Source organism: Nycticebus coucang, chromosome 16, assembly GCF_027406575.1.
Source record: "Nycticebus coucang isolate mNycCou1 chromosome 16, mNycCou1.pri, whole genome shotgun sequence".
Taxonomy (NCBI): Eukaryota; Metazoa; Chordata; class Mammalia; order Primates; family Lorisidae; genus Nycticebus; species Nycticebus coucang.
The window spans coordinates 2,932,205-2,943,567 of NC_069795.1; the positions used below are offsets into that span (position 1 = coordinate 2,932,205).

Consider the following 11,363-nt stretch of genomic DNA (forward strand, 5'->3'; position numbering starts at 1 on the left):
CTCTTTTTTTTTGCAGTTTTTTGCCGGGGCCGGGTTTGAACCCCCCACCTCCGGTATATGGGGCAGGCGCCCTACTCCTTTGAGCCACAGGCACCGCCCCAGTCTACCGACTTCTAATGGGCTATTTTGAATAAATATACTAAGAAGGAAAGTATTGTTTTTTCCAGTTACAGCACACAGTCAAGAAGTAAATTTGTGGCATGTTTAAGGTTCCCAATAGAGAGATAGTAAATGTTGTGGAGAGTTGGCTTCAATCTGGCTAAGTGTTGTAGCTTTAAATGGGGCTGTTTTTGGTAGTTTTTACGGTGAAGCAGGGCTGTCAGGTTCCGTAATTCCTGGGGCTACTCACACAGAAGATAAATGGCAGGAGAATTGGAGCCTTTGACTCAGGGGCCCTGAGTAGATGCTGCATCTTTCTGTGGTCTCTGAAAGATGTGCTGTGGTGGGAGTGAAGTAGACTACTATTGAAGGTTTTGTTCTAACCAGAAGGGCTACCTCTTTCCCTAGACCCAGATGCGGAAGTGTGTCTTCATGTACTACGGCTTGTCCAGTCTGTGGTTCTGGAACCAGAAGTCTTCTCCAAGTCAGCTTCCGAGTTCCGGAGCTCCCTGCCCCTGCAGCGCATCCTGGCGATGTCCAAGAGCCGCAACCCTCACCTGCAGACTGCAGCCCAGGAGCTTCTGGAAGATCTCCGTGCTCTAGAGCGTAATGTGTAGGTGTGCTCAGCCACCAAGGGGTTTGGTGAAAATGCCGGTGTCCCTTCTCCTCCCCAGGCTCTTCATTTTGTATTCCAAAACCATCACTGTGTGCTGTATGTTAGAGGTGGCAAAATGTGATTGACTAGAGATGGACATAAAGTCATATGTATCCCACATAACTTCCTCCTGGAAGTGAAAGTACTTGTGGGTGGTTTGTTAATCTTACCAAAGGGGAGGCCATATAAAAATTCCATCCTTCTAGAAAGGTCTAGTCTATACTACCAGGAAGAGGAAGAGAGCTTCCTTAGAGTAGCTCCTCACTGCTCGGCAGACTGTCCAAGACCTATAGGCTCACCTGTAAAAATGGGAGATTAATTAACCAACCATCTACCCCATTGGCCAGAATTTGTCTGAGATACATTAAAAAAAAAATTCATTCTCTAGTAATTATAATTAGTCCCTCCAAAATGCAAGTTTACCCTTGTCACCTTTTGATGAACCTGCTATTTCAGATGACATTGCGCATTTTAGGAGCTCCAGTGGCGCAATCGGTTAGCACGCGTTACTTATATGACATTGGGCATTTTAGTTCTATATTTTTGTGCCTCTTTTATTTTTGAATAAAGAAAATAAGAAGAGTTGATGTGTTACAACTATTGCTTTTTGAAATATAAACTGGATATTAGGGAGCTGAGCTCTTTTGTGTATTATAATGCATATACTTGGTTGATAGAGAAAAACTTCCCTTACATTGTTCTGGACCCTTTAGCCATAACTTAGAAGACCAGTTTTTCTTATAACAAATACTGTGAAAACCAGCCTCATAGATGAGAACACTTGCAGTTGGTCAAGATTCTTTAAGTGAAGTTCCAGCTCCCTTTTTGTATGTGGGAGTGTGTGTATCCCAGGGCCGTGCCACATGTGTTCAGTTTGCCTGTGTACTGGTCGTGCAGTCCAGCTTTTGTTCTGGACCACCTGCAGAGGGAAATACACCATGTTTTTCCAGGTGCCATGATGTTTGAGAGTGAGAGTTGCCATTTAAAGGACCCCTCAGAGTCGCAGTAGAGAAACTCTCTCCTTTTTCCAGGGCTGTCTCCTTCAGTGTGATGCTGTATGGCTTGGGCTCTGGGCATCCTCTCCCAGCGCAGCCCGAAATACAGGTAGAAATTGTGTCTGTTATGTATGGTATTTTAGAATAACAATTTTTCTTTTAAGTGGATTTTTATAGGCAGTGTGCACTTTGTGGCTGAGACTGAATGAGGAGTGTAGAGGAAGGCACAGTTGCTTGGATTTCACAAGCCAACATATTGTAGAACACTAGCTCATCAGAGCCAGGGGAATGTTGCAAAAGGCAATTTAAAATTCATGAAGGCAGAAATCAGTCCATCTGTGCTGTGTGGTTCTGTAGGAACTGGTTATTAGTGAATAAAATTGAGAAAGTTGTGTTTTCGTACTTAATCTATCGGGATATCATCGTCCTTTCAGTTGTTAGGTTTAATAGGGTGCTGAATGGGTGATGTATTAGTATGAGTAGTGCGTGCTGCCTCTGGAACTGCGGGGTTTCTTCCTACCAGAGGTGGAGTCTGTGGTGTACAAAACAAGCAAACCTTGGCGACTCCTGTGTTGTGTAGTTTACCTAAGTAGTAGGTAGATATGATTAAGAGGGATTATGTTTTTCTCCTAACTTTGAGGTGCTAAGGATAGCAGGAATTCTTAGGAAAACTCCTGTAGGAAGAGACATATGGCAAATACATGTTTGGACTGTAGCTCCAAGAAAAAGTACTTCAGGCCAGTTTTAAGAAGTAACCTGCTTCTAATATTTCTACTCTTCCTCTGAAGGTCAACAGGAAATCATAAGTTTATAATTTTTTTACATCTCGTTATCTAAAAAACCACTCAATTAAAAAAAGTATATATAAAAGCACGTACTTTGCAGTGTTTGAGGTCTCTTGTGAATTTTAAAATCAGAGACAAAAGCGGTGAGTTAATGCATATATTGTGAAATTTAATTTTAAAGAACTCCTTTGGTATTTAGTAAGTTGTGGAACTCTTTTTCTCCTTGGCACTGTCAGTTTGTATGTAGAGATGTGTGACCTGGAGGGCCAGCAGGCACACTTCACCTCCTTCCTCTCCCCTTCTCCTGGGGGGACCAGAGTGGGTCTCTTTCCATCTGGCTGTTTGTTAACCATCTCATCTGTTTTTCTCAAGTCTGAGAAGAGCAAGCCCTTGTTAAGATGCAGAGCGGCAGTCTTTAAGGATGGCTTTGGAGACCTGTGTCTCACTGTGGCCTGACTTGGGATAAGTCTGACGTTACAGAGTTCTTCTAGCTCCAGATATTTATGTAGCCCTGTGTTCTTCATTTATTCTCGAGGATCCTTAAGTTGATTAAAAGTGCTAAGCATAGGATCACAAGTCAGAGGCCTAGAGAAAATCAGACCAAGGCTAAAAGTCAGATAATGTTCAAGGAAGAGTTTTATAAAAGTCATAAATGTGCCCATTACACTGATTATCCTGTACCTTCCATTGGCTGTATTGCCATGACATTGATATAATGGAAAAGGCTGGTAAATACTTTTGCAGACTTCCTTTCAAGATGCCCTGAAGTTAGTTGCTCTATTTTCTTCCATGATACAGATTCTCAAAATGCCTCAGAAGGGCTTCTCTGACCAGTGTGGGGTCTCAGTGACAGACCCTGGTGTGGTGTAGGACTCAGTACAGGGTACAGCATCCTACAGGATGTACAGGACAGCATGAGAGCTCAGAAGATGGTGAGAACTCATCAAAATTTCTCTGGATGCTGTTTGAGTCCTGGCTCAGGTGGGGAGGGAAAGAGGTAACTGATACCCCTTTGTCTTCATGAACTATCTGGAAGTGTGTGTTTAAATTCATTCCCAGGTATAGAATAAGAAATCAGAGTCCTTTGAATGTGTTAGTGCATGTTACAAAATGAAAACTGGTATTATTGTCTTACTATACCTAACATAAAATTTACCATTTTAACCAGTTCTTAAGTGAGGAATTCATCGATAATAAATATATTCACTATATTGTATAAACATTGACATTATCTATTTCTAGAACTTTTTCTTCTTCCCAAATAGCAATTCTTTACCAATTATATAACTCCCCATTCCCAGCCCAGTCCCCAGCCCTGGCATCCTCTCTTCTGCTTCTGTCTCTATGTGACTACTCTGGGTACTTCATGTAAGTGGAATCATGTGATACGTGCTGTTCTAGGCCTAGCTTATTTCACTGAGCTTAAGGTTCTCAAGGTTCATCCTTGCACATATTTCAGAACTTCATTCCTTTTTATGGCTGTATAATCTGTTGTATGTATGGACCACATTTTGTTGATTCATTCATCTGTTGATGGCCACTTAGATTGTTTCCACCTTTTGGCTGTTGTGAATAGTATTGCAATGTTAAAATTGAAGTACCCTGTTTCCCCGAAAATAAGACCTACTTACAGGAAAGATAAGACGTCCCAAGAAAATAAGACCTAGAGCATCTTTGGGAGCACACCTTAAAATAAGACACTGTCTTATTTTCAGGGAAACAGGGTCTAAGTATCTGTTTGAGTTTCTGTTTTCAGTTCTTTTGGGCGTATACCTAGAAGTGAAATTGCTGAATCAGGCAGTAGCTCTGTATTTAACTGTTGTGAGGAAGGGCCGGACTGTTTTCCAGAGCAGCTGCACCACTGGGAGAGTGCTTTGGGCCTCCAGTTTTACCACGTGCTGGCCAGCACTTTTTTATTGATCATAGCCATTGATAAGGGATACAAAGTGGGATCTCATTATGGTTTTGATTTGCTTTACCTAATGACTAATAACAGTAAGCATCTTTCATGTGCTTTTTTGTTATTTGTGTATCTTTTTTGAATAGAGAAATGTCTGTGTGAGACTGTTGCCCATTTTGGTATTGGGTTATTTGCTTTTTGTTGTTGAGTTGCAGGAGTTCTTCCTTTATTATGGATCTTAACATCTTTTTGGTTTACAGATACTAACTCCCATTCTGTGGGTTCTTTTTGTTCTTTTGATAGTGTCCTTTGATGTGCAAGAATTTTTAATTTTGATCAACTCTAGTTTATCTATCTTTTCTTTTTTCTTTTTTTTTTTTTTTTTCTTCTTTTTCTTCTTTTTTTCTTCTTGCAGCTCAGAAGTTGATTAACCAACGGGGTTGGGTCAGCTGGTGTTTACATGCTGACCCCTGCAGCCCTGTATCCCGGCTGTAGTGAGGAAGATGGCTGGCTTCTGTGCTGGCCACAGGTGATATCATCTCAGGAACATGCTGAGCCCTCTCTCCTGGGTCCCTGTTGCCATGGCTGGAGTCCAGCACTGTCAGATAGGTTCCACTTCTGTTTCTTGTGCTTGAACTAGAGTATCGACATTTTTTAGGATCTCAGCATAGTATGGGCCAAATGCCTGCTGATTATGATGCATCAGCTTGACAAACTTCCGGCCTAGTTCTGTCAACTCTCCTTCGATGTGATTAAGGCCTTCAGGGAAGTGTAGCAGAGACTCCTGCATGCCACGAACCAAACAGCATTTGAGAAACAAAAGGAGGCGCTGATCAATGATACTACGGACACGGTTTTCTTTCTTGGTGATGTTCTGGAGTTGTCCTATAAGACATACTGTGTTTTCACTGCTTAGGGCAGTAAAGCCCAGGTCCTTGAGGCCACAATGAATTTCCTGAGACACCTGTTCACTCACATTCAACATAGCTTCTTCAGGCTTGGAGTTAAATTCCTCAGTCACAGCCTTGGTTATGCATTTCAGTTTATCCACAAATCCAGGTGAGTTGAATAAAATTGAACCAGAGAAACTTCTAGCCACTAGTAAGACTGAGGCCAATATAGTCAAGTGGCGCAAATGGGACCCCATTTCCTGGACCCGGATTCTGTCCATCGCAGAGTCTCAGGGAATTCTTCATTTTCAGGATCCCAGAGGAGGAGATCCAGGTAGCCCTGGTATAGCACCATTATGGGATTGGGAGGATCTGAATTCTTAGCTGCCTTGTCTGGAGGTGAACAGGCCATGCTGGAGGAGCTGGGGATGTCAGGAGAATTCAGACATGGTGTAATGAGGTCTGTGGCTGCTTTGGTTAGCCATTTCTTGGTGTAATCAAGGAGATTGGGTTGTTTGTCAAGGAGTTCCTGGAATTTAGCTCTTTCATACTGGATGGAATATTCCTGCAGGTAGGGTCGAATGCTCTGGATGGTATAGTTCACCATGTCCATTTTCATTAGGCCCAGAACATGGAAGCTGCCCCTCAGTAACTGTGCTGGCTCTGTTATGCTCTGTAGTCTCTTTACTGCTTCATCTCGAACTGGTGCACATAGCAGGGTCATCAAACTAAGAATGTAGCTAGAGAGACGAGAGACATCTAGGGCTCCATGTTCTGCTTCTTGCTTGAGGAGATCCACGTCCAGAACTTCTTTAATCTCATTTTTTAGGCGGATGTGGCGTGGTAATAGCAGTGATAGCAAAACCTCCTTAACTTCTGTCATAAGTTCAAGAGCACAAGTGAATTCGGGAGGATTACTCAAGAGTTGTTCTCTTAAATGGTCCCAAAAAACATTGTACAATGTCTCCATGAACCTGTCTTCCAGACTGTTTGGAGATAAACATTCTCTTCCATGTAGAAATCTTGGTTTACCATGATTTCATGAGCAATGCTCATCCTGGAAACTTCGTTAATTGTTTCTATTAGACGAGGAGAGTAGTTATTTAAACAGAAGTCTTCCTCTTCTTGGTTCTTCTCTGATGTTTCAGAATTATGGGCTCCACACTTTGCTTCATTGGGATCATTTTGGAGTACAGTTTCCTCACTCTTGGGCATCTTGATGTTATCTCTTCCTCTGTTCTGGACCGGCTGCCCCGCGGCTGAGTATCTATCTATCTTTTCATTTCTTGCCTGTGCTTTTGGTGTCATAGCCAAGAAATTGTTACCAAATCCACGATCATGAAGGCTTTCTCTAGTGTTTTTTCCTAAGTTTTATAGTTTTATCGCTTTGGTTTAGATCTTTGATCTAGAAGTGGAATTGCTGAATCAGGTGGTACATGATGTAAGACAAGGGTCCAGGGTCACTCTTTTCTATGTGGATATCCAGTCTTTCCTGCCATTTGTTGAATTTTGTAGTTGTTATTTGAAAATATTTCAGAACTCAAAAATGCATGTATACTGTGCTCACCATATTTTAAAATTTCTTGGTTTTATGAATAGTCTTTACTGTAAGAATTTTAGATTATTCCAGTTGAGCTTCTTGAGTTGCTGCCTTTTCAACCATAAATGTGCATTTAATGCTCTTAGAACATACTTAGCACAAAAATGACTGTCAATTAGAAAGAAGACTCCCACTCATATAGTCTATTATATTTTTTAATTGACAAAGGCATAATTGCAGCTCAGCCTTTCAGAATAAAAGGTTTTATGCAAAAACATTACTATTTGAATCTCTAGGAACAGTCCAAGCAGCAGGAAGAGGTGCAAAGGCCCTGTGAGCACTTGCTTGGTATATGTTGGAAGGCAGCAGGCGGTACTTGTCATGGGCCACAGGAGACTTCACGATTCATTTTGTGTTGGCAAGTTGCTGGAGGGCTGGGGCAGATGCAACATCTAATTTACATTTTATTAAATAAAATATATATATATTTTTATTGTTGGAGATTCATTGAGGGTACAATAAGCCAGGTTACACTGATTGCAATTGTTAGGTAAAGTCCCTCTTGCAATCATGTCTTGCCCCCATAAAGTATGACACACACCAAGTAAATAAAATATTTTTAAAAATTGATTCTGCTTTTAAGATCATTAGAGCCTCATACCCTCACATTGTCCAACTCTAGCCAGGGTGTCCTCCCCGGCCCACCCCCTCTAATGGTAGTAGCAGGTGGGTTCTTGCCGGATGCTGTGCCTGTTTGAGTGCTGTACACAATGTGGTTCTGTGCACGGGGCAATGTGGAGGTGACAGTTCCCTGCTGGAGTGGAGACATGCCACCCACCCACCTGGGAGGAAAGTGCCTGCTGGTGCCACCTAGACAGCCCACCTACCCTTGGTTGCTTGCACCAGCAGGGGTTTCTTTGAGTCATGCCTGTGTCTGCTCTCTTCTTGAATTGTCAGCCCTACAACAGTGTTTCTTGGTTGCAAGGGAGAGCCATGAGCCCCTTTGGAATCTGAGAAATGTCTACACGGAGTGTGTGTGAAGCACATGCCCAGTGTTCTGTGTGCACAGCAAGGCACTGCAACATTATTGTGATTTCTGTGGAATCAGAAGGCTTCCCATGACAGTGGCAGCCCAGGGTTGAGCACAGTGAGTTGGCTGCAGGGCCAGTGTCTGACTTGCATCAGCTCACTCAGTCCTCACAAGCCACACCCTGAGGTTGGCATTGCCAGCTTTACTCTGCAGGTGAGGACACTTGGGCCCCCATTGCAGAGCTGGGATTTGAATCTGTCGTCACGATGGGGTGTCTTTTCCTGGGTCTGTGTCCTCATCTGGGGTTACTTGTCCTGCTGCTGGGCACTTGCAGCTCTGGCAACTAGCTCTTGACCTCTCAGGCCAGCATGCTCTGGTGCCATCAACAGGCCTAAGGGGTCTAGCAGGAAGGAAGAGAAGTTGGGGCGACTCTTCCCACTCTCCAGCCTGGTTTGTAGACAGCACGTGATGAAACATGCCAGGCTCCTGTAGATGCCTGATCACATGGTAACATTTAGACATAGATTAATCATCAGTATTAAAAACATTGATTTTTTTAAAAGGTTCTGTTCAGTATCTGCAGCAGCTTGTAAAATTAACATTCCTATTCCAGTGAATTGCTTGCTCATGGATCACTACAACCTGTTTTAACCTTTGCTTAGCATAATTGAATATTCCTGTCTTCCAGTCTTTCTTTGAGGTTCCATACAGGAGCTCTAGGTCAGAAAACCAGCACCAGGCACTGCTAGGCTTAGAGATAACAGGGCCTCTGTCCTCAAGGTGCCCTCTGCTCTGGCTGGCCCCTCAGAGCTGACATGACTGAGGAGGGGCTGTGAGAGAGGGCACCCCTGTGAATAGCCAGAGCTGCTGCTTTTTCTTTTTTGTTTTTAGCTAACTGCTGTTGGGAAGCAAAGGGGTGGATGAAGCCTAGAAGAGATCATTTAAAGGCAGAGTGGGACAAGCATAAAATTCACAAAATATGCTTTTGTTTCTGGGAGATGAAGCTTACACTTTGCACATCAAAAAAGCTGTTTTTTTTTCCGTTTTCATGGAAATCTTTAAAAAAATTCATCAGGCCAGGTGCAGTGACTCATATCTCTAATCCCAGCACTCTGGGAGGCCAAGGCAGGTGGCTTGCCTGAGCTCAGGAGTTCTAGGCCAGTCTGAATAAGAGCAAGACCCCAACTCCAATAAAAATATAGAAAAAAAAAAAACTAGCTGGGTGTTATGGTGGGCACCTGTAGTCCCAGCTACTCAGGAGGCTGAGGCAAGAGAATTGCTTGAGCCCAAGAGTTTGAGGTTGGTGTGAGCTATGGTGATACCACAGCATTCAACCCAGGGCAACAGAGTAAGACTCTGTCTAAAAAAGAAAAAAGAAGCATCATCACACACTTCGCCTTTATACATTGTGCTTGGAACATTTTTACCCTTCTTGATGAATCAGTGTCCTTTCCTCCACCACCCTCTCCCAGGGAAGTAAGTATTCCAGAATCTTAGTGCTGCACTTTGGTGTTGGAGAACATTTCCTCCAAATCTGAAAGTAGGAAGCTAACTGTTTCTGAAGTGTGGATGAAGCTTCTTACCTCTGTGTACCTAAAGTTCTGTGAAACTGGTCATTAATAAGGCGACAAGGGTGGTATCTTGTGGTACCTCTTGTGACACTGGTGCTCTCTCCCTGACAACTGCTCAGAAACAAACCCCTGTCCCTTAGCTGGAGTTGAGGTTTGTATCTGAGCAGGTGTCAGGGAGTGAGCACCCAGGTGTCCCACTGAGCTGTTTCCTGGCTGAGAACAGCAGCCTCTGGGTGTGTGTGGGGGTGATGTGTGTATGCGTGTGCAACCCATGTGACGTGCATGGGTGCACACCCACACACCCCCTGTGGGTGGGTGTGTACTGTGTGATGTGTACGTGTTTGCACACACCGTGTGTGATGTGTGTGTGCATGCACCATGATGTGTATGTGATGTTTGGTGTGTTTGTGTACTGTCTTTGTGGAGGCTTTGCGGGTATATACTGAGGTTGGACTGTGCTGTGTTGGAGTATGCTATTCTCAGGGTGTTTGTGTTCTATTTCTGTGCAGTGTGTGTATGTGTGTGTCTGTGTGCACGTTCTGTTTCTATGCTGTGTCTGTGTGTGCGCTGTATTTGTGTACAGTGTATTTGTGTATGCTCTGTATACTGTGTGTATTTGTGTACAGTGTGTTTGTGTACTGTGTATTTGTGTACTGTGTGCACTCTGTATACTGTATACTGTGTGTTTGTGTTCTGTGTACTGTGTGTGCTGTGTACTATGTATTTGTGTACTGTGTGTGGTGTATTTGTGTACTGTGTATTTGTGTACTGTATGCACTCTGTACTGTGTATGCTGTGTTTGTATATTGTGTGTATTGGTGTATTTGTGTACTGTGTGTGCTGTGTTTGTGTACTGTGTGCACTCTGTATACTGTATACTGTGTGTTTGTGTTCTGTGTACTGTGTGTGCTGTGTACTGTGTATTTGTGTACTGCGTGTGGTGTATTTGTGTACTGTGTATTTGTGTACTGTATGCACTCTACTGTGTATGCTGTGTTTGTATATTGTGTGTATTGGTGTATTTGTGTACTGTGTGTGCTGTGTTTGTGTACTGTGTGTTCTCTGTGTACAGTGTATTTGTGTATTGTGTAATCTGTGCTCTATTTGTGTACTGTGTGTTTGTGTACTGTGTGTGCTCTATTTGTGTACTGTGTGCACTGTGTACTGTGTGTGCTCTATGTACTGTGTCTATTTGTGTACTGTGTGCGCTCTATGTACTGTGTGTATTTGTGTACTGTGTCCTGTGTGTGCTCTATGTACTATATTTGTGTACTGTGTGCACTCTGTACTGTATTTGTGTATTGTGTGTGTTTGTGTACTGTGTGCGCTCTGTGTACTGTGTGTGCTCTGTGTACTGTGTGTGTTTGTGTACTGTGTGCGCATTGTACTGTGTGTGTGTACTGTGTGCACTCTGTGTACTGTGTGCGCTCTGTGTACTTTGTGTTTGTGTACTGTGTGCACTCTGTGTACTGTATTTGTCTACTGTGTGCTCTCTGTACTGTATTTGTGTACTGTGTGTGTTTGTGTACTGTGTGTGCTCTGTGTACTGTGTGTGTTTGTGTACTGTATTCGAGTACTATGTGTGCTCTATTTGTGTACTGTGTGTTCTCTTTGTACTGTGTTCGCTCTGTGTACTGTGTGTTTGCATACTGTGTGCACTCTGTGTACTGTGTGCGCTCTGTGTACTTTGTGTTTATGTACTGTGTGCACTCTGTGTACTGTATTTGTGTACTGTGTGTGGTCTTTATACTATGTTCTCTGTGTACTGTGTGTGTTTGTGTACTGTGTGTGCTCCGTGTACTGTATTTGTGTACTGTGTGTGCTCTATTTGTGTACTGTGTGCTGTTTGTACTGTGTGTGCTCTGTGTACTGTGTGTTTGTGTACTGTATTTGTGTAC

General features: G+C 43.1%; 1 protein-coding gene and 1 pseudogene across 3 annotated transcripts in view; one reads left to right on the top strand and one right to left on the bottom strand.

Annotated features, from left to right (window-relative positions):
• HSF2BP (heat shock transcription factor 2 binding protein) overlaps positions 1–1,292 on the top strand; it is a 157,116-nt gene extending 155,824 nt beyond the window's left edge. For all 3 annotated transcript variants that reach the window (XM_053565014.1, XM_053565013.1, XM_053565015.1), the window contains one exon: positions 508–1,292. In XM_053565014.1, coding sequence (XP_053420989.1) covers positions 508–716 — 209 coding nt within the window. In that variant the 3' untranslated portion in view covers positions 717–1,292. The remainder of the gene's footprint in view (positions 1–507) is intronic.
• Positions 1,293–5,035: 3,743 nt separating this feature from the next.
• On the bottom strand, positions 5,036–6,539 carry LOC128568117 (T-complex protein 11 X-linked protein 2-like; annotated as a pseudogene).
• Between the last annotated feature and the right edge of the window lie 4,824 nt (positions 6,540–11,363).